Genomic DNA, 21,636 nt, shown 5'->3' on the forward strand with positions numbered 1-21,636 from the left:
AGAGGTGTAGACTTGTATGGATGATCTTCAGATTTGAGTAAATGCTTCTAGTGGAAATATATGTTGGAAAAATAAGGTTCAAGCAAACGTTATACATTTTGTTCTGAATCATTGTATTTTATGCCTTTATTTAATTAACTATAGGTAGCCTCATTTGTGAACGAAAAGTTAATACTTTCAATAATACTTTTAATTACTAATTTCTGCCCTGATGGTTGTTCGGGCGGTTTATTTTTTTAGAAGCAAAGTGTGTGCACACTAGTGTATTTAATCATTAAATTCACTCATACTGAGATAATTGAAATAATGCTCTTTACTGTCATGTGGGTGGCTCTTAAAAGAGCCGTTTGGTTTTGTTGAAGAATCGAGCAGAGACGATTACTTCTTCTTGGGAGCCGCCTTTTTAGGCTTCGCCGCCTTGGGTTTAGCAGTTTTGGGCTTGACTGCCTTCACCTTCTTGGGGCTCTTGGCTGCTTTCTTGGCAGCTGCTGGTTTCTTTGCCTTCTTGGGGCTCTTGGTCGCCTTCTTGGCAGCCGCTGGCTTCTTGGCTTTCTTGGGGCTCTTTGTCGCCTTTTTCACGGATGTGGCCGCCGGCTTCTTCACCTTCTTGGGCGATTTCTTAGCGGCGGGTTTCTTGGCAGCAGGCTTCTTAGTTTTAGCGGCGGTTTTCTTAGCTGCCTTCTTAGGCTCGGCTTGCTTCTTGTTCAGTTTGAATGAACCGGAGGCGCCTGTGCCTTTGGGCTGGACCAGAGTGCCGTTGAGCACCAAGGCCTTGACGGCGGTTTTGACGCGGGAATTGTTCTTCTCCACGTCGTAGCCGCCGGCAGAGAGAGCCTTCTTCAGGGCTGCGAGAGAAACGCCGTGTCTTTCCTTGGATGCGGTCACAGTCTTGACGATGAGGTCGCGGACATTTGGGCCCGCTTTCTTCGGCTTGGACGCAGATCTCTTCTTAGGAGCTTTGGCCGGAGTGGCAGCGGGAGCTGGAGCGGTTTCAGCCATTTTCAGAGCAGGTATGTTCACACTTCAACAACTAGCAGTGGAATATGAAGCCCGGCTGAGCGGCGCTGTGAACTTAACTGCCACATGAGAACTGTGTAGACTCAATTGTAGACTCATCGGAGACTCTGAGCGCCTCTACCAAATAAATTGTGCTTTCTCTCTTTAAACACAGAGCAAAACAAGAGCCACAAAACATTTTTCAGAAGATTAGAAACACTTTATTGATAAGAAGAGGATCAATAGTTTGTCATGAAATTCAAAAAAGGGACGCCGTGAAGATATTTTTAGACCTATTAAGTTATTTGTCCTTTGCTCTTTCACTGAAATTGTTTTACTATGCACATATGACTTGTGTTAAAAAAATCAAACATGATAGGCAGCGATTATTAATGTGTTTTTCTTTTTAACCTCTTGATCTCATATAATTTGCCAATCGTTATCAAGCAAATACATGCTTTAGTAAGTTTTTAATGATGGTTTAGTACTTTAAAACACTGCACCAATGTGTAGCCTGTTGAACACTCTCAGAAAAGGTAAACGGTGGTACAAAAATTGTTTCTTAAAAACAATTTGTTTACTTTATGGTACAGAAAAGACCTCTTATGATACTTTTGTGTACCTTTTATGGTACAATTGAAATGGAGGTGCGCAATTGTTCTCATAAAAAAAGGTACAACTCTGTCTTTATTACAATATCTATTAAAATAAAGATTACTGGAAAGTGATTTCATGAATAATTTCCATGTTAAAACATGAATCATCATTTAAAAGCATATGCTTAAAAACTCATAAACATTAATTATTATGTTCTATAGTATTAAACAACTGGTAAAACAAAACTATAGGTGTTGTAAACTAAACATTTCATGTATTTTTAATAAACGTTTGGTAAGCATTTTCTGATAAATACATCCTCATTATTGATATACACTATTAATTTGCTGTCCAATATACGCACATGAGCTGGCAAAAGTCCATATGCAAGTAGCATATGCAAAGTGTTCATGCAGACATTTTAGTCTTGTGAAACTATGCATATCTCATTACAATACTTTTGTAAAAATTATATTTCTATTTTAAAATTAGGCAAATTAAATCAACTTTGATGATTACAAAGATATTGTGTGAACATTGGAGAATTCTTTATTTTATATTGTACATGGGAGAACGTATTTCTGTAACATTTTTGTGAAGTGTTGTGAATTGTTTAGCAAAAAAATTATACTTTGATTTATGCTAAAATATTTTTTATTCTTTATTGTAAATTGAAAATGTGCATTTACACACCAAAAACTTTTTATCAAATGAAACATTGTTTAAAAAATTATTTGATGTTTTATATTTACTGAAAATAAATTGACGCATTTTGAATAAAGCAAAATGCCTTTAAATAGTTCTCGAAGGAACACATTGACAAGGTATGAAGTGTCTTGTTAGTGTAGTGGTACCCTCATGGATCAGATACCTTTGATGAAGGTACAATATTGTATCTGCAGGTTTTAAAAAACAAAGGTACATTTTGGTTTCCCATGGTACAAATCGTGTCCTTAAAGGTTTAAAACTGCAATGGTACAAATTTGTTCCATAAAAAGGTACTACTGCATCAGTGACAAGAGTTTGTACTTCTTTGGTACACCATAAGTACCATTTTTTCTGAGAGTGTACATAATAAAAAATGTAATAAAATATAATCTAACTATTGACCTTAAAAGCAAGCCGTCCAAAGATGCAATTTATCTCGTGTCCCGAAAAACGTGTACACAAAGGAAACCGTTGTAAAGTGTTTATGTGGTAAATGTTTAACCTCAACCTACAATGTGGATTTTTTGGGGGGCGTTGCATACACTATTCAGTTACATTGTTCTCTGAAAGCACGTATGGTCGTTTCAATATTCTAACTAGCATCGCATAAAGAACATTCGTATTTCGTATCCTAGAAAGAAAGAAAAATGTTTGAATTGCATTTTTTAATTCTTGATGTCGCTGATTAACACACTCAATGCATTAACAACTCATCCCATAATTTCTGAAATATCAGCCTCTACCAGATGGTTGATATGTCAGTTTAAGTATTGGGCTTTATACATATGCTATGAAAAATCTGAAAATATTAAGCATGACCAATTTATTAAAAAATTTATTCGAAATATAAATAAGATTTTTGGATTCAAATATTGTTTTGATGTCATAAAATATTTTAAATTCTCATTCAACATGTTTCTCATTCCATTAATAACCATAGGCTTTTAACAGACACCAAAATGCTTTTTGAATCTTTCAAAATAGACAAGTATTAATAACAGAAAACATAAAAACAAACATTACGTTCCCAAATTCATTTCGAGGTATTAATTTATTACAAATTGTTACTTAAAAATGTACTCTTTCTTTTAACATTTGGGTGGCTCTTAAAAGAGCCTTTAGTTAAGATGGATTTAAGAAGTTTAACCTCCGAAACCGTACAGAGTACGTCCCTGTCTCTTCAGCGCGTACACAACATCCATGGCGGTCACGGTCTTTCTTTTAGCGTGCTCCGTGTAAGTAACGGCATCACGGATCACATTCTCCAGGAACACCTTAAGAACGCCGCGAGTCTCCTCGTAGATCAGACCAGAGATACGCTTGACTCCACCACGGCGGGCGAGACGACGGATGGCGGGTTTGGTGATTCCCTGGATATTATCACGCAGAACTTTACGGTGACGCTTAGCGCCTCCTTTTCCGAGACCTTTACCACCTTTGCCTCTTCCTGACATTGTTGACAATACAACGTCTTTGATTGATTAAGATAAGAATCACACTTTAAACCGCCCAACCCTAGGCGAGGACTTTTACAGCCGCTCAGCGGACCTAGTTGAAACATGCAAAGGCGGAGTCATGCAACGTCACAATAATGCAAGTCATTGTAGTCATTAACTAATTTGAAATTGTTCGGTTTAACCTGTCCTGCGCACGTTTTTCTTACACTTCTTAGCTTTTATAGGACATCTGTTGAATATATCAGTACAGTTGACTGAGCAAAATCCAGTGGTCATTTCTATTTTTGGTCAGGAAAATCCAGTTATATAACATTATCAACGAATATTACAGCCTCGATAAAATAAGAAACTGGGCTATAAATATAGTAACTATTGCAGTGCAAGCAAAAGTTGTTCCAACAGAATTCTCCAAATCAAACTACATGTGAAATGGTTAGATGGTATACAGTTCAGTATCAATAAACCACTTATAACTACAAATTTTTAACTGAGCTTATATGTTAGATACTGATGAGATTTAACATAACTGATTTATATTAGAAATACGTGAGTGGCTTTAAAAAAAAAGGGCAATTACAAATACATTTCTGTACTTTATTTTTTCACGCTAGCTAATGCTGCTTCTTTAATCGCTCCATTTCAACAAACGCCCTACTTAAAACAATCTTAAAGAAGGCCTGTAAGAAAAGCTGTTTGATTGCCTTTTAAAGAGTAAGTGGGTGGCTCTTAAAAGAGCCTTTGGGGCACTAAAACTCAAATTACTTTATTTGCCTTTGGAGGCCTTCTCGGTCTTTTTGGGCAGCAGAACGGCCTGGATGTTGGGCAACACACCGCCCTGAGCGATGGTCACTCCGCCCAGAAGCTTGTTCAGCTCCTCGTCGTTGCGCACCGCCAGCTGCAGGTGACGGGGGATGATACGGGTCTTCTTGTTGTCCCGAGCGGCGTTTCCAGCCAACTCCAGGATCTCAGCGGTCAGATACTCAAGCACGGCAGCCAGGTACACTGGAGCACCGGCACCAACGCGCTGAGCATAGTTACCCTTACGGAGAAGCCTGTGAACACGGCCAACAGGAAACTGAAGTCCTGCCCTGGAAGAACGAGTCTTAGCCTTTGCTCTGGCTTTTCCACCGGTTTTACCTCTTCCGCTCATTATTAAAAAGATAAAGGTTTTTCCTAAACGCAAAGAAATGGAATAACTTCAGAATGTCGACCATCGTTTATAAAGGGAAATGCTCGCCGTCTATTAGTCAGACTCTGTCCCCGTTGCAAACCAATCACTGGGCGTCCCTCCAAATTTCAAACCACTCCCACTTCTTGACTTTGGTCACTGTTTGAAATGGGTGCTATTTCCACTTTGCATTTTTTCAAAATTATCATTGAAGTACGAACTTAAAGAAAAAAAAATACAGCTTTAAAAATACCTTAAACCTCAAAAACTATATATTTTACACACACACACACACATATATATATATATATATATATATATATATATATATATATATATATATATATAGCGAGTAAAAGTGGAGTGTCAATGCTTTTTCTGTGTGCCAAATAATCTACTCAGTATCTCTCAAGCGCAATGGTGTATATTAGTAACAAGAAAAAAAAACGATTAGCTATATATTTATACTCCAAAAATAAAGTGTAGATTAATTTATTCCGATTAACCATGTAAAAACTAATAATAAACGTGACATTTACTAGGTGTTAGCGCCACAATCGCAATTCCGTTTTTCATAACTCTTTATATGACATTGTGGGTGGCTCTTAAAAGAGCCTTTGGGGTAGCTGATGATTCAGCGCTTTACTTCGAACTGGTGTACTTGGTGACGGCCTTTGTGCCCTCAGACACGGCGTGTTTGGCCAGCTCTCCGGGCAGCAGCAGACGCACGGCGGTCTGGATCTCTCTAGATGAGATGGTGGAGCGCTTGTTGTAGTGAGCGAGACGAGACGCCTCACCGGCAATGCGCTCGAAGATGTCGTTAACGAACGAGTTCATGATGCCCATCGCCTTGGAGGAGATCCCAGTGTCGGGATGGACCTGCTTCAACACTTTGTACACGTAAATGGCGTAGCTCTCTTTCCTGGTCCTCTTACGCTTCTTTCCTCCTTTACCAGCCGACTTGGTGACGGCTTTCTTGGAGCCCTTCTTGGGCGCTGGCTTTGCAGGTTCAGGCATGATGAACAACAGTTACAGTCATAATAATATTGAAATCTTGTAAGGCATTTTATACACCCTAGTATGCAAATCAGCTGTGGTTGTCGCGCACAAAAGAAAGCCAATGCATAATCATCAAATATTAGCCCCGCCCACTAATTTGACCCCACCTAAAACTCCCAAAATCCCACCCTAACCGTTTCTTGTTTAATTTTCCCGCCCATTTACAAATTTTAAACTACTTCTAATAACCTCCTTACACGCATCCGAACTATAGAAATATATAGGCCTACATATATAACCACTTACTCATCCAGGTAGTTTTAAAGAAGGGTACATAGAACAATTTTGGTCCACCTCTATCTTTGAAGATGCGTGTCTAATAGTTTTAGGATAAATTGGACAAAAAGTCTTGATCCCCTTCTATTACCTACTACTGTATTGAAAGCAACTGTGTATGAAAACAAAGACAAGTCAATTCATAATATAGTAGCATAGTAGATCATGACAGAATTCTCATATTTGGGTGACCTACAGATCTATGGAAAGTTGCTTTGAAATTCTACAGTAGTGAAATGTTAAATTACAGTAATCTGGGATATACATTTAACTTACAGTTAAAATAAGTACTTCAACTGCAGTAATAGTCATTCATTGTAACTTTAATTTGGGATCAAAATGGGCTTTACTGTAAAGTCACATATGACTGTAATTTCCAAGTAATTAAATGTAAATAAAAACTCGCTGACATTAATTGGGAGTATGTGAACATTGTAAAGTTAGAGAAGTGACAGAACATACTACATCTGATTGTCGAATTATATACAATCATATTAATATACGGGAGGAGGGATTTTTTAATAATAGACAAGACAGAAACTTGGAATATGTATTAGGGATTATTATTCATAAGTATAGATTAGGATATATATTATTATTATTATTATTCACCAAATAAATGGCCAGCACGAACGTTTGACTTAAACTCTGTCTCTTGAGTCTCAAGATATAAAACCTCACGATGAGAGTCAACAAGGCTGCTGCTTGCCTAACGTTTTACCATACGATTAGCCAGATGAGGGCTCAAAATGCACCTACACTTGACCTGTCACTATACCAGTCTACAGTTCAGGGTTATTAATTGGCAAATCAACGAAATTAATACGCTTATTCTATGTTTATAGCCGAAAAAAACGTCATGCTTTAAAAAAAAAAGCGTTTAACTGCATTAATCGTATATAGATGCTTTTAACATTTATTAATATTAACCCCGCTGATTTTATCATTTTTAATATAATTTAAGTCCTGAAGCTCATCAATATGATTTTCAGCATGTTTAAGCACGCTCAAAGAAAAATCAGCTTTTCAAGACACATTGAGGTGGCTCTTAAAAGAGCCTTTGGGATTTTTAAGCGTCAGAACGGATTTAAGCGCGCTCTCCACGGATGCGGCGGGCCAGCTGGATGTCTTTGGGCATGATGGTGACCCTCTTGGCGTGGATAGCGCACAGGTTGGTGTCCTCGAACAGACCGACCAGATAAGCCTCGCTGGCCTCCTGCAGGGCCATGACAGCGGAGCTCTGGAAGCGCAGATCTGTCTTGAAGTCTTGAGCGATTTCTCGGACCAGACGCTGGAAGGGCAGTTTGCGGATCAGCAGCTCAGTGGATTTCTGGTAGCGGCGGATCTCACGCAGAGCCACGGTGCCGGGCCTGTAACGGTGAGGCTTCTTGACGCCGCCAGTTGCAGGAGCGCTCTTACGGGCAGCTTTGGTGGCGAGCTGCTTCCTCGGGGCTTTGCCTCCGGTAGATTTACGGGCGGTTTGCTTGGTTCTTGCCATTGTCAAACAACTGCTAGATAGAGCTCTAGTAGAATAACGTACACTGCAAGCAGTCTCAGCTTTTTAATAGGAGGGCAGTGGTCAGCGAGGCATTTGATTGGCTATTGAATTTCGTCATATCTTGACGTGCACATTTTAACCAATAGCTATGCGTCTCTTCTTTTTGAACGAAGGAGTGACAGCAGTCTGCCTTTCCCGCTCAAAGATTAAAAATGCCCAGCGCCATTTCTCGTTACACACTTTAAAAGTGACTATTCTAAGATAGTTTTATTTGACTACAAGTTAACCATATGGCGGTAATGTAGTATCCCGTTGGCCTGCCAAACCGCCATAAAACACTTGCTAAAACTGTTAAGGGAACTTCTTACTCCCTTATAACTGATTATAAGTAAAGAAAATGGAGACAAGCACGAAAGAACACAGGACGGTGTCATTTCTTTTAAAAACGGATGTTAACTCAAAGTGTTCCAGTGGGAATTTGTTAATAAAGTTAATAAACCTGAATATTTCTGGTCATGTACTTGTTGTGATTTAGTTTCCATGCATCCAAAACATTGAAAGTTGTAAAAAATATATATATTAATTTTATGCGTTTAAGATAACCTACACAGTCCAGTTCAATAGCTTAAATAAATACACTTCAACTACATAGGAAAAAAACATTGCCGTGTTGTATCCAAGTATTATTACTCAAATCCTAATTTTAGGTTGTTAATTCTCCAAATCAAACTACATGTGAAATTGTATACTGTTAAGTGTTATTAAACAAATATAACTATAATTCTTCAGCTGAGCCTGACATGTTAAATATTGGCTATGAAATTTAATATAAACTATGTTTAGAAATATGTAGGTGGCTCTTATATGCGGTCTGTAGTTTATTTTAATTGTTATTGGTGCTTTTCGAGTCGTCCCATTTCTACAAACACCCTGCTCAAAATTGCTCTCTAAAAGGAGTAAGTGGGTGGCTCTTAAAAGAGCCTTTGAAGAACTGTAGAAAGTAAACTAGTTTATTTGCCTTTGGTGGCTTTCTCGGCCTTTTTGGGCAGCAGAACGGCCTGGATGTTGGGCAATACACCACCCTGAGCGATGGTCACTCCGCCCAGAAGCTTGTTCAGCTCCTCGTCGTTGCGCACCGCCAGCTGCAGGTGACGGGGGATGATACGGGTCTTCTTGTTGTCCCGAGCGGCGTTTCCAGCCAATTCCAGGATCTCAGCGGTCAGGTATTCGAGCACAGCGGCCAAGTACACTGGAGCACCGGCACCGACGCGCTGAGCATAGTTACCCTTGCGGAGAAGCCTGTGGACACGGCCAACGGGAAACTGAAGTCCTGCCCTGGAAGAGCGAGTCTTAGCCTTTGCTCTTGTCTTTCCGCCGGTTTTGCCTCTTCCACTCATGTTGCACAGATTACTCACTGAGATCAACGATCATTACGGTGACTCGACAACCAGGTTTTAAAGCTAACGTACTTCTCGCCTATTGGTCAGAATCTCTGTCGGTTAAAAACCAATAACTACACTTCCCTCCAAATCGCAAGAAACTCCCCCTTCTTACCAGCTTCATGAAAGTTAACGAATTGTTTTGGCGTAACGTTGATGAAAGGTTTTCAACCACTTCAGTTGTTGACTACTGTTACAGTATATGTTTAAAAATTTATAAATAAAATATTTTTGCCTGATCTGTGGTTTGCAAAATGGAAACACATGTCTTAGCACATTAATCTTTATAAGGCAATACCAATTTTTCCTTCAAATAAAAAGCATTTGAAATGCGCTTCCTGTTTTGCTCAGAGAATAAATGCATTTTTAGAATATTATCTGGTATAATTGACCACTCCTGCGCTTCATTCCACCTATTGCTGTCTTTTCTTTTACAACAACTTCTTCATTTAGCAACATTTATGATTTAATGTAAATCTTGTGTATGTTTTAATGATAAAGATAAAAACAAAGTATAATTACTATACTATTATAGTAGTATTATACTAAAGTTATAAAAAATAACTTAATTCTCCCTTAAAAACCAAATCAACGTCTGAATAAAGAAAAAGAACTGTAAATGCAACACTTGAATTAAAAAATAACAAAAATTGTAAACACAGGTGCCTGAAATGCAAAAAAAATAAAAAATTTATGATCTTCAATTCATTCATTCATTTTCTTTTCGGCTTAGTCCCTTTTATTAATCCGGGGTCATCACAGTGGAATGAACCACCAACTTATCCAGCACGTTTTACGCAGCGGGTGCCCTTCCAGCCGCACTCCAGCCGAGGCTCGAACCAGCGACCTTCTTGCTGTGAGGTGACAGCACTACCTACTGCGCCACTGCGTCGCCCATGATCTTCAATATACAATATAAGGTGTGTATCAGACTGTACAAGACACACTGCAGTAAATTCCATTTTACCTGCCATGACTTTAAAATATGGAAATGTATTTTATTTTTGTTTCAGCGCTTCCTTGCTGCTACTGCTACTTGTATGTATACGGTCTTTCATCTCATTATAAGCTTAAACACCTAAAAGACTGCTTAAGCCTATTTAACTGATTGTATTTAAATTACATTACAACATTGATTATGTTAAAGGAACCTTATGAAATCGAAAATAGTCACATTAAACTTTCACCAAAAAAAACCTCAATAAGGACCCTGTTCGCACTGAAAGCATGGGTTTTCTGATAGATGTAACACATAATTTCTTATGATTTTATGATTATTAACAAAGTTGAATGTTTAAGGGCCTAGATTACATGATGACCTTAGTGTCATCCCTCTTCAGAGTAAATCTGGAATAATATGAGTGTCGTTGCTTTTGCTGTATGTCAAATGATTTGTTAATTCAGGACCTACCCAGCCAGGTCAGAGGTCATGGAGACCTCTTGACTGGAACTGGACTCTTGAAGAATTGGAAACAACTGTTTCCTGGGTTATTTGCCAGGTTATGTTCTAATTCTCTTTAAGTAAATTTCTTTGTATGCAAGGTATATTTTCTGTGTCAGCAAGCTACCAGTTTGGATGTGGATTGTACCAGTTTTAATAACTTGAGTTTGAAACAGATTGTACTTGGTGTGTGTTCTATTTATTTGTGGATCATTATTACAGATCTTGGGTCAGCTCTGAATGACCTATTGGCTGTCTTAATTTAGTATGCTTGAGATATTGAGATAGTTCAAAATTGTGCACACACATGCAAATTTTCTTAATCTATATGTATTTTAATATATGACGAAGTTAATGACGTTATGTGAGTGTATAGTTGTTGTTTTGAGATTGTAAGCAGAGCGGCCTATGAACTATTTGCAAGCGTTTAAGCTGGCTTCTGCTAATTAAACTGCAAACTTCAATAAGCTTTTTTAATTGAATCTGTCTCTTGATTTAACAGACTGGTCATGTTTGGGCTAAAACTGTCTGTTCCCAAAGTGTTTTAATTATATTATATTGTAAAAGTAGATTAAGTCCCACCCATGAAAAAGTTTCTTATAGACATCAGGTTCTTTTTATTCAGATCATCCCGCTCAAAATTACAGTTGAGGTTTAGTGTTAATCAGTAGATTTACATGTTTGAAAAATAAGATCAATTACTTGCTTCTAACAAGCACACTGTAAACACTAGCTATAACGTTTGATTTAACGTAAAAGGCCGTGCTCACACCGTAAATGCATATTTACACATGAAAAATAAATGTTTACAGAACAATTGTTCTTCCCTCACAAATGATTACTTGTGTAGTTAAGAGGCACCTTACTCAAAAAGAGCAACAAAACATAACTGATATATAATAAACTAGTATATAGATAATTGAGAAATGCTTTTTTGTGGAAATGTGAGTGGCTCTTAAAAGAGCCGTTGTTTTTTTGTTTTCAGATCGTAAAAAAGTTTAACCTCCGAAACCGTACAGAGTGCGTCCCTGTCTCTTCAGCGCGTACACAACATCCATGGCGGTCACGGTCTTTCTCTTGGCGTGCTCGGTGTATGTAACGGCATCACGGATCACATTCTCCAAGAACACCTTGAGAACACCGCGAGTCTCCTCGTAGATCAGACCAGAGATACGCTTGACTCCACCACGGCGAGCGAGACGACGGATGGCGGGCTTGGTGATTCCTTGGATGTTATCACGCAATACCTTGCGGTGACGCTTAGCGCCTCCTTTTCCGAGTCCTTTACCGCCTTTGCCTCTTCCAGACATGTCGAGTGCTTTAATGAGAAACACTAAGATATATCACAACAAACGTGCACAAGCTATATTTACAACAACCTATAGGACCTAGTTGAAACACTCGTAGGCGGTCCTTCTCGACGTCACGTGTCTTTAGAAGGGTTTATGGAAATGCAGAAACTGCCAAAAGCCAAACTGCCAAAGAGCATAGAATCACCAAGAGGCGACACTCACGTGCGATTTGGTAAACAGCCACTAGAGGGCGCGGCGGCCATTTTGGAATGAAAATTCCAATAGAGCAACAGCATATTGTAAGTCTGTAAAATAAACTATTAAAATGGCTGATGATTGTGATAGTGAGTGTTGTATTGTCGTCTTTCAGGTTGTTTCTCAGCTTTAATGCGCCTTTTAAATAAATAAAAAACAAAGCAGCTGCTTGCCATCGCGACAGCAATAAGATCCAATGGACGGCTGATCACTTTCACTCCAAAATGGCGGAATCAGGGGCTGTTGCTGGGCGCTGTTGTTGCAATGGAATGTTCTATTGAGTGTCGCCTCTTGGTCATTCTAAGCTCTTTGACGCTTGTTACAACTCATTAAATGAATATTTTTATATAAAAAAAGGAATTCAATGTTCAATTAAGAAGACTTAAAATATTTTTGTCAACTTTTCTGCTCAAGCTTGAACACATAATGATATAAATAATGTATTTAAAATGAATGTACCAACCAAATACAAGATTTTAAACAGCTAAAAATGCAAATACAAAGTATCGTGTAGACAAATATATCATCATGCAAATACAAACTTGGTATTTTTATTTTTGGAATACACAACATGTAATGCTATTTCTATTAGGCTGACATATTCTGAATGCAATGAACATTTAACAACTTGCCACCTCTGAGTTAAATCTTCATTCTGAACAGTACACATTAAATTAAATGTAAAATCAGTTTTTCAATAAAGTATTAAAATAATGCAAAGTTAATATGTAATATTAAAAGCTGATACTACATACAATGTAACTGATGCAACAATACAACATTGCCAAATGTTTGGAAATTTGCATTCCAAGTTTTATAGTTCACAATCATAGTTTCAGTTTTAAACTGTTAAATGTAACTAAAGAGCCCCTATTTTGCATTAAAAAGGTAATATTTCGGTTTTAGGGGTCTCCAACAACAGGCTGATATGCATGCAAGGTCAAAAAACACTTTCATTGTCTTATAATATGCACGTATTTTTACCTAATTATCTCAGTGACTCCAATATGAATCGTTCAGCGATTCATTTGTTCCCAAACCCCTCCTATATATATATATGAAGATCTAAACTCTCCATATATATAAAGAGTTAAAATGCAAAATCCTCTAAATGCCGTCTGAAATTTTTATCTAAAATGAGCATTTTTATCAGGCACCTGTGTGTATGTTCAGTAACATCACTTTTATGGCAAAGAATAAGTTCTTTTCGTGGTCTTTAAAGTGAAATATCTCAACATAAACAAAGGAGGCTGAGAAAAATATAGATTTTCGATGGACATTTCAAACGGCACTTAGAGGTTTTTGCATCTGAACTCTTCATATATATAAAGAACAGGAAAGTTATATAAGGTTTTACAGCTAAAGTAATGCTTATATACTAAGACATGGTAATACCAATTGTTAAATCTAAGATCCACAATTAGCAAGTAACTATCATCCAATATCACTAACATCAAATTTGTGCATACTAATAGGAAAAATGAAAGCTAAATGGCTATGAACTAGGTAAAAAGGAGTTATAGAGTAAGTATCAATGCACGTTTAGGAAAGAAAGATCAATATGGATGCCTTGGCAGTGGTGTGTTTTGAGATTGATTGGTATAGAAAGCTATTTAAACCAGATATTTTGAAAATAAGATGGATAAGATATAGAAATGGAGATGAGATATAGACATAAGAGGTAATATGTACAATTAGTTAACGATTTTATTTTGAGAGAACATTTGAAGTGCATATAGAGTCAAATCAGTCATAATGTGGAAAGTGGAATCCCACAGGGAAGTGTAATCAACCCTTCATTATTTAATTTGATTAATGATGTATTTAATAATGTAGGACTTGGGATGTGCATTAGATGGAGATGATGGTGCCATATGGAAGAGGATGTAATAATTCGAAAGTATAGAGTTTCTGCATCAAGACCGTCCAAGCTTGGAAAATATGAGAAAAAAATCAGCTGAGTGGTTCAGTATGATTTTATTCTGACACAAAGGAGGGAAGAGCAATCTTATATACACATTGAGGGTCCGCCTGCAGCTGAGCCCTAACACAAAAGAATATTTTGATAGAAGGAGGGAAACAACGATACAAAAACAGCTTACAGCAACCAGAATACGTGAGAATGTGTGCGTGTAGGTATGCGCGCATCTGGGAGCGAGTCAGATAGAGACTTTTGCGCAGGGACGAAATGTTCCGGCCACACCGAGATAAGATGAACAGAATATGCATACCCACACACATTTCTGCAGTGAAAAGACACAGTAGAGAGAACAGAAAAACAGGCTGTAAAAAACTGTGGAATACACACACATAATAATCAAATCCTTCAAGCATAAAAAGGAATTACTTTGAAAGAATTAACCGTAAAAATAGCAAAATCACTTTAGACATTTTAGATAGTATTATCTACTAGAAATAACAATATAGACAGTTGCTTTCAGTCCTCAGTTTCACTCAAGGTCTCCGTGACCTTTGACCAAGTTTGGTGGCTCTTGAAAAAGTAAAACAGAGACAGGCAAATGCACTGAACATTCTTACATAGAGCAGTGTGTTAACTTAATCATTAGTTAAAATCATTTCAAAGTTAAATACTCATTTAAATAATCAAATAATCATATTTTATAAAAGTAATAAGGAACAGGATGATGGAAAAGCATAAAGGTTGATCCATGATGAGACGGATTGAAAGGCAGAAATCCGAGTCCTTCAATATACATTTATATATATATATATATATACACACACACATATACACACACGAGAGAGGGGAGCTTTTTTATAATGGTCAGAAACATAAGCTTTAAATATGTAGGGATTATTGTTAACATGGAGGGATTTGGATATAAGGTCTTCAAATAAATGACTTGACAAATGACAAAAGTTTGACTCAGATTTTTCTTTTTTGAGTCTCAAGATAAAAAACCTGGTGTCCATTGCAATGAAAATTTCAATAAAGCTGCTGTAAACTATTATATGTCTGTTGTTTGCATAACGATTTACCATATGAACAGAAAGATATGTGCTCAAAATGCACCTACACTACACCAGACTTGCTATACCAGACTACACAGCGCTGAGCTTCACTAATACTTGGCAAATCAACCAAAAAATATGCTTATTCTAGGATTTATTGTGATCACCTATTGCTTTTGACCTATAATGGCATATACAGTAAATCCAGATGCTTATTATCATTTTTCAATATTTAAAAAAAATTTACAAATATTAATTTTTTGTATATCACAGAATTTCCGGTGCTATTTATTAATTAATGTCTATTTTAGAGCAAGGAAACGCATTTAAAAATGGACAGAAAAAAAACATTTATATGTATGGGCTGTTTACAACAGCTTACTAATAAATCTACTTACTGCTTCATATTGTGTACAGGATTTACAGTATGTCTAAGACCGCATAAAGAAAAATAACCTTTTTTGGACACATTGATGTGGCTCTTAAAAGAGCCTTTGGTTGTTTTGTTTTTTTTAAGCGTCAGAAATTGGTTTAAGCGCGCTCTCCACGGATGCGGCGGGCCAGCTGGATGTCTTTAGGCATGATGGTGACCCTCTTGGCGTGGATGGCGCACAGGTTGGTGTCTTCGAACAGACCGACCAGATAAGCCTCGCTGGCCTCCTGCAGGGCCATGACAGCAGAGCTTTGGAAGCGCAGATCTGTTTTGAAGTCCTGGGCGATTTCTCGCACCAGACGCTGGAAGGGCAGTTTACGGATCAGCAGCTCAGTGGACTTCTGGTAGCGGCGGATTTCTCGCAGAGCCACGGTGCCTGGCCTGTAGCGATGAGGCTTCTTGACGCCACCGGTGGCGGGAGCGCTCTTCCGGGCAGCTTTAGTGGCGAGCTGCTTCCTCGGAGCTTTACCTCCAGTAGACTTACGGGCGGTTTGCTTGGTTCTTGCCATTGTCAGAAATCAAGTAGATTACCCAGCACGACTAAATAATGAAGTACGCGAATTGAGACAGCCTTTTAACCTCTCTAGCTGCATCGTGGAACGCCTGTAGAAGCATTTGATTGGCTATTGCATTTACGTCCCAATATGACGTGGGCATTCTGACCAATGGGTATGCATTTCTTTTTTTAGAACAAACTAGCGACAACCGAGCCTTTCCCGCTCAAAAATATTTTATTATTTTAATATAACTTCTCTTTGAATGCAAAGAAATGGCGACATTACCATGTATTAATCTTTTATATATTATATAGCTAACTTTATCGAGTTAAATTCCTAACAATATGTGTCTATATAAAGTTTGAAAATAAGCTAACAGGTGTAGTCTTGTATGGAAAACAGCATTGAATTGTAGGCCTTTATTTACATATCCACGGTTCTCATTTGTAAACGAACTAATGCTTTAAAATTAACTTTATTTACGTATTCCCTCTGCCATTTTCCAGTTCTTGTGGTTCATGCTGTTTTTAAACATGTATAATATATATATATATATATATATATATATATATATATATATATATATATATATATATATCACAGTAGGTTGAAATATGTTTTAAGGCCAAGAAAAAGACTCGTCAATCCTAAAATGCTCTCAAACTGAGATAATTGAAATAGTGCTCTTTGCTATTATGTGGGTGGCTCTTAAAAGAGCCGTTTGTTTTACAGAAAAATCGAGCAGAGACGATTACTTCTTCTTGGGAGCCGCCTTTTTAGGCTTAGCCGCCTTAGGTTTAGCAGTTTTGGGCTTGACCGCCTTCACCTTCTTGGGGCTCTTGGCTGCTTTCTTGGCAGCTGCTGGTTTCTTTGCCTTCTTGGGGCTCTTGGTCGCCTTCTTGGCAGCTGCAGGTTTCTTGGCTTTCTTGGGGCTCTTTGTTGCCTTCTTCACGGATGTGGCCGCCGGCTTCTTCACCTTCTTGGGCGATTTCTTAGCGGCGGGTTTCTTGGCAGCAGGCTTCTTTGCTTTCGCTGCAGTTTTTTTGGCCGCTGGTTTCTTCTTGGGCTCGGCTTGTTTCTTGTTCAACTTGAATGAACCGGAGGCACCTGTGCCTTTTGTCTGAGCAAGAGTGCAGTTGAGCACCAAGGCCTTGACGGCGGTTTTGACGCGGGAATTGTTCTTCTCCACGTCGTAGCCGCCGGCAGAGAGAGCCTTCTTCAGGGCTGCGAGAGAAACGCCGTGTCTCTCCTTGGATGCGGTCACGGTCTTGACGATAAGGTCGCGGACATTTGGGCCCGCTTTCTTGGGCTTAGACGCAGACTTCTTCTTGGGAGCTTTAGCCGGAGCGGAAGCTGGGGCGGTTTCAGCCATTTTTTCTGAGCAGGAACGTTCACACGTAGAGAGCTAGCAGTGAAATATGAAGCTCTATTGAGCGGCGCTGTGATTTAACTGTCACATGAGAACCGTGTAGACTCAATTGCCAGTCATCGGGGACTTTGAGCGCCTCTACCAAATAAATTGTGCTTTCTCTCTTTAAACACAGAGCAAAACAAGAGCCACAAAACATTTTTCAGCAGATTAGAAACACTTTAGTGATAAGAAGAGGATCAATGGTTTTTCATGGAATTCAAAAGGGAGACGCCATGAAGATATTTAGAGACTTATTGTTATTTGCCTTCTGTTCTTTCACTGAAATTGTTTACTATGCACATACGACTTGTGATAATCTAACATGTGCAGCAAGAATCATTGTTTTTTTGTTTTGTTTTGTTTTTTACCCCTTGATCTAATATCTCTTGCAAATTGCCTTCAAGAAAATACGTTTTAGTTATGTTGTCAACGATGTTTCATGGCTTTAAAACACGGTACCATTGTGTAGCATATTGTACTTATAATGCAAAATCAGTAGAGACGATCATCCGAAGTTTGTTAATTATTATTAGTTTATTGATGACATATATAACATGCATTATAACAATCAGAACAGATTAGAATAATGTCTATTAAGTCTGCTGTTCAATAGAACACAATAGAAATAACGTCAATCTATTCTAGTGTTTGTGTCAAATGTTTAAACTTGACTATCAAGGTATTTTTTATTTGACAATTAATCAAATACACTGATTTACTTAAATTGTTCTCAGAAAATGACGTTTGGTTAGCTTGGTCTAAATCAGCAGATAACATGGCGGTAAAATGGATGATCTAGTATTGTCCTAAATTTTCATTAAACGTAAATTTGACCTACGTTACTTGGCTTTTGATCTATCTTTACCTCTTTCGGGTTTATTAAAAACAGTCTTCATGTAACGTAATACACACGTTTATAAAATTGAAACACCACAAAATAAAAATTGGCTCTTTAGAGGAGAACATGGGTGGCTCTTAAAAGAGCCTTTGGGGTAACTGAAATTGATTCTGCACTTTACTTGGAGCTGGTGTACTTAGTGACGGCCTTTGTGCCTTCAGACACGGCGTGTTTGGCCAGCTCCCCAGGCAGCAGCAGACGCACGGCGGTCTGGATCTCTCTGGAGGTGATGGTGGAGCGCTTGTTGTAGTGAGCGAGACGAGACGCCTCACCGGCGATGCGCTCGAAGATGTCGTTGACGAACGAGTTCATGATACCCATCGCCTTAGAAGAGATTCCAGTATCGGGATGAACCTGCTTCAACACCTTGTAAACGTAGATAGCATAGCTCTCCTTCCTGGTCCTTCTGCGTTTCTTACCGCTTTTGCTGGCGGTCTTGGTAACGGCTTTCTTGGAGCCCTTCTTGGGCGCGGGCTTTGCAGGTTCAGGCATGATGATGTCAAGTCGATATAAACAACTATCTTTTACTGAGCCGCACACCGGGCTTTTATGTGGCTCTAATGCAAATTACACAAGGTAAGAACTGCCCTCTCTGGTTTGTGTATGAGCGCAATGAATGTGGGCCACTAATTTTATTGGTCAGAAAGCAGACAGGCAAATCAGTCAATAGTAAGTCTCGACACCGTAGTCCCGCCTATCGCCCCAACCCATGAGACATCCGCATAGCAATCGGATCCTTTGTTTTATTTTCCCGCTCAATATTAAACTTGCTATGCTTTCTTGTATCGAATTATTTGTATTTTATGGGGGAATTGCCAATTGGGCGGTTTTAAATGTATTTTTTTTATTTTAATATATATATATATATATTTCTTTTGCACAATATATGCTCTTAACAAGCGCCCCTTTTAAACAATTTTAGATGTTTGCTTTGTCTTAAACAGTTTATTTGGTCTCCCTTTTTAGTATGTAATTATAATCTTTCAAAATTGGTCATTAAACTCCAATTTACATTAACATGTAATTAATTTACACAATTTTAGCCCCCACAGACACTTTATTTAAAACAATAAATCTCTCTCTCTCTCTCTCTCTCTCTCTCTCTCTCTCTCTCTCTCTCTCTCTCTCTCTCTCTATATATATATATATATATATATATATATATATATATATATATATATATATATATATATATATATATACACACACACATCATAACACATCGTAAAGTCTAAATCTCTTGCTTTTTGTATTCTAAATTATTCCCTAAAATTTGCTTCCTGCATATGCACTAAATATATTTTAACTTTTATAGAGATATATTAGGTTAATTAGTCATTTGGGCTGATCATAAGTATATAAATAAAGTACGCTTAAACATGAAATTAAGTCTAACATAAAACTGAAATTTCAAACAAATGCAAAGACCAGGTAAATTTGCGCAACATGAGTTTACCTTCATTAAAACAACAAATACAACAAAAAATTCTATAAAAGAAATACACATTTTATCAAAACATGAAATTTTTTAAAGCGATGACACATATTTCATACAGTATATTGTCTTTCGATAATATATGCATTGCTAAGCATGCACATTTGTGATATTTATTCTACAAACAACATTAAACAAAATAATTCTTAAGGCACCCACACAAACAAAACCTTTTTAAAATAACTCCAGTTTAATTTAGGACCACCTCTAACTTTCAGTCTCAGCAACATCAAAATGAAACTGTCACAGTCGCAAACCAATCACAGCGCGTCCCTCCAAAACTGAAGCGCATCCACTTGAGACATCGGGTAAAATCCACAATTTAATGCTATTTACAAAAAATGAGTTGAATAAAACAAATCAAATAGTATAAGTTTCTAGTACATGTAGAATAAGGTTATCATTTTCTCATGCCGTCTGTTTTTCTGCCTTCATTTCTGGTAGTCACATACTCTATTTACTATACACCTTCATGTTGAGTTGCCAGCGGCCATTAAAAAAAATTCTTTGCAGAGAAAAGTTTTTTAGTGCATATGTAAACCTGTCAACTTAAGTATATGAACTATTACTTTTAAAACAAACGCATTTTAACAGCGTTTAACAACAACCCAACCCATGGAGCATATTCATTGTGGTGGGTAATTATTAACTACAAACTAATAGTATGCAGTTATTTTTGGCTAATAAAGCTAGTAATAGAACTTCTTAAAATCTATGAGATTTAATTTTACAATGATTCAAAGCGAAGTGGGAGGTACTCATGGGTGGGGTGGAAAACTGGAATAACACGTTATAACACATCCGATTGGCTAGCGTGCACCTATTCTGGCCAATGAAGTGTCTTCTGCTTTAGTAAATTAGCATACGGATCGAATAAATTTTCAGTGTGTTCCACTGGCAGGATTACAATTGTTCTGATCATCTCACAGCAATCATGCCTGAACCAGCAAAGGCCGCGCCTAAGAAGGGCTCAAAGAAAGCCGTTACCAAAACCGCCGGCAAAAGCGGCAAGAAACGCAGAAGGACCAGGAAGGAAAGCTATGCTATCTACGTCTACAAGGTACTGAAGCAGGTTCATCCCGACACTGGTATCTCCTCCAAGGCGATGGGCATCATGAACTCGTTCGTTAACGACATCTTTGAGCGCATCGCCGGTGAGGCGTCTCGTCTCGCTCACTACAACAAGCGCTCCACCATCACCTCCAGAGAGATCCAGACCGCCGTGCGTCTGCTGCTGCCCGGAGAACTGGCCAAACACGCCGTGTCCGAAGGTACGAAGGCCGTCACCAAGTACACCAGCTCTAAGTAAAGCGCCATATTAATTTCATTTAACCCAAAGGCTCTTTTAAGAGCCACCCATTCTTTCGTCATAAGAGCTTTTGTCTGTTGTCTTATGTGCAACTTAAACTATTCTAAAGCGGTCCACAAGACACCAAAGCAAATTTTATTTAACTTTATTTTATACATGACTTATAGGTTGCATATAAAATATTTTGAGATCTTACTTAGTTTGACAATTAACCCAAGTTGTGAGCTTAATTTTCTCGAATTTAATTTTAATCTTTCACTACTTTTTATTAAACACTTTTTTTTTTTCTAAATGGTTCTGAAACCTCTGACCACTAATTTCTCGGGAAAATAAAAGTTTGTTTTCTTTGTTCTTGCTAAATTTTTTTTGTTTTGTTTTCTTGCTAAATGAATACATTAAATTATACTGCATTATATTTGAATATGCTGTTCATT

The 21,636-nt window shown here is 37.9% G+C and overlaps 8 protein-coding genes and 1 pseudogene across 8 annotated transcripts; 1 reads left to right on the forward strand and 8 right to left on the reverse strand.

The window, feature by feature from the left end:
• Positions 1-106: 106 nt before the first annotated feature.
• LOC130219851 (histone H1-like) lies at positions 107-1,195 on the reverse strand (annotated as a pseudogene).
• Positions 1,196-3,388: 2,193 nt separating this feature from the next.
• Positions 3,389-11,963, reverse strand: LOC130218983 (uncharacterized). Its single transcript, XM_056451258.1, has 4 exons — positions 11,640-11,963; positions 8,778-9,173; positions 7,429-7,782; positions 3,389-3,772 (listed from the first exon to the last, which is right to left on the reverse strand). Exons 1-4 carry the CDS (start codon positions 11,947-11,949, stop codon positions 3,444-3,446), a joined length of 1,389 nt encoding a protein of 462 aa, XP_056307233.1. The 5' UTR covers positions 11,950-11,963; the 3' UTR covers positions 3,389-3,443.
• LOC130219858 (histone H2A-like) lies at positions 4,522-4,908 on the reverse strand. The gene has a single exon (XM_056452353.1). The coding sequence runs from the start codon at positions 4,906-4,908 to the stop codon at positions 4,522-4,524; it is 387 nt and encodes a 128-aa protein (XP_056308328.1).
• On the reverse strand, positions 5,534-5,943 carry LOC130219870 (histone H2B 1/2-like). Its single transcript, XM_056452364.1, has one exon. The coding sequence runs from the start codon at positions 5,941-5,943 to the stop codon at positions 5,569-5,571; it is 375 nt and encodes a 124-aa protein (XP_056308339.1). The 3' UTR covers positions 5,534-5,568.
• LOC130219864 (histone H2A-like) lies at positions 8,763-9,168 on the reverse strand. The gene has a single exon (XM_056452359.1). The coding sequence runs from the start codon at positions 9,154-9,156 to the stop codon at positions 8,770-8,772; it is 387 nt and encodes a 128-aa protein (XP_056308334.1). The 5' UTR covers positions 9,157-9,168; the 3' UTR covers positions 8,763-8,769.
• Positions 11,964-15,503: 3,540 nt separating the features above from the next.
• Positions 15,504-16,101, reverse strand: LOC130219857 (histone H3). Its single transcript, XM_056452351.1, has one exon. The coding sequence runs from the start codon at positions 16,099-16,101 to the stop codon at positions 15,691-15,693; it is 411 nt and encodes a 136-aa protein (XP_056308326.1). The 3' UTR covers positions 15,504-15,690.
• A 739-nt stretch (positions 16,102-16,840) lies between these two features.
• LOC130219852 (histone H1) lies at positions 16,841-17,657 on the reverse strand. The gene is given in 3 exon segments (XM_056452347.1): positions 16,841-17,479; positions 17,482-17,534; positions 17,537-17,657. Coding segments are annotated over 3 exon segments (813 nt in total).
• A 745-nt stretch (positions 17,658-18,402) lies between these two features.
• Positions 18,403-18,899, reverse strand: LOC130219874 (histone H2B 1/2-like). The gene has a single exon (XM_056452368.1). The coding sequence runs from the start codon at positions 18,888-18,890 to the stop codon at positions 18,516-18,518; it is 375 nt and encodes a 124-aa protein (XP_056308343.1). The 5' UTR covers positions 18,891-18,899; the 3' UTR covers positions 18,403-18,515.
• A 1,928-nt stretch (positions 18,900-20,827) lies between these two features.
• Positions 20,828-21,221, forward strand: LOC130219871 (histone H2B 1/2-like). The gene has a single exon (XM_056452365.1). The coding sequence runs from the start codon at positions 20,828-20,830 to the stop codon at positions 21,200-21,202; it is 375 nt and encodes a 124-aa protein (XP_056308340.1). The 3' UTR covers positions 21,203-21,221.
• Positions 21,222-21,636: the final 415 nt, after the last annotated feature.

The sequence above is a fragment of the Danio aesculapii genome, chromosome 25 (genome assembly GCF_903798145.1).
Source record: "Danio aesculapii chromosome 25, fDanAes4.1, whole genome shotgun sequence".
Taxonomy (NCBI): domain Eukaryota; kingdom Metazoa; phylum Chordata; class Actinopteri; order Cypriniformes; family Danionidae; genus Danio; species Danio aesculapii.

Excerpts from the sequence above, each read along its gene's own strand:
- LOC130219858 (XM_056452353.1), bottom strand. The coding sequence starts at position 4,908 with ATGAGCGGAAGAGGTAAAACCGGTGGAAAAGCCAGAGCAAAGGCTAAG.
- LOC130219870 (XM_056452364.1), bottom strand. The coding sequence starts at position 5,943 with ATGCCTGAACCTGCAAAGCCAGCGCCCAAGAAGGGCTCCAAGAAAGCC.
- LOC130219864 (XM_056452359.1), bottom strand. The coding sequence starts at position 9,156 with ATGAGTGGAAGAGGCAAAACCGGCGGAAAGACAAGAGCAAAGGCTAAG.
- LOC130218983 (XM_056451258.1), bottom strand. The coding sequence starts at position 11,949 with ATGTCTGGAAGAGGCAAAGGCGGTAAAGGACTCGGAAAAGGAGGCGCT. Across the intron at positions 9,174-11,639 it reads TCTGTACGGTTTCGGAGGTT|TGAGTAATCTGTGCAACATG; the intron begins AAACTTTTTTAC and ends CGTTGATCTCAG. Across the intron at positions 7,783-8,777 it reads GGCCGAGAAAGCCACCAAAG|CTCTATCTAGCAGTTGTTTG; the intron begins GCAAATAAACTA and ends ATTCTACTAGAG.
- LOC130219857 (XM_056452351.1), bottom strand. The coding sequence starts at position 16,101 with ATGGCAAGAACCAAGCAAACCGCCCGTAAGTCTACTGGAGGTAAAGCT.
- LOC130219874 (XM_056452368.1), bottom strand. The coding sequence starts at position 18,890 with ATGCCTGAACCTGCAAAGCCCGCGCCCAAGAAGGGCTCCAAGAAAGCC.
- LOC130219871 (XM_056452365.1), top strand. The coding sequence starts at position 20,828 with ATGCCTGAACCAGCAAAGGCCGCGCCTAAGAAGGGCTCAAAGAAAGCC.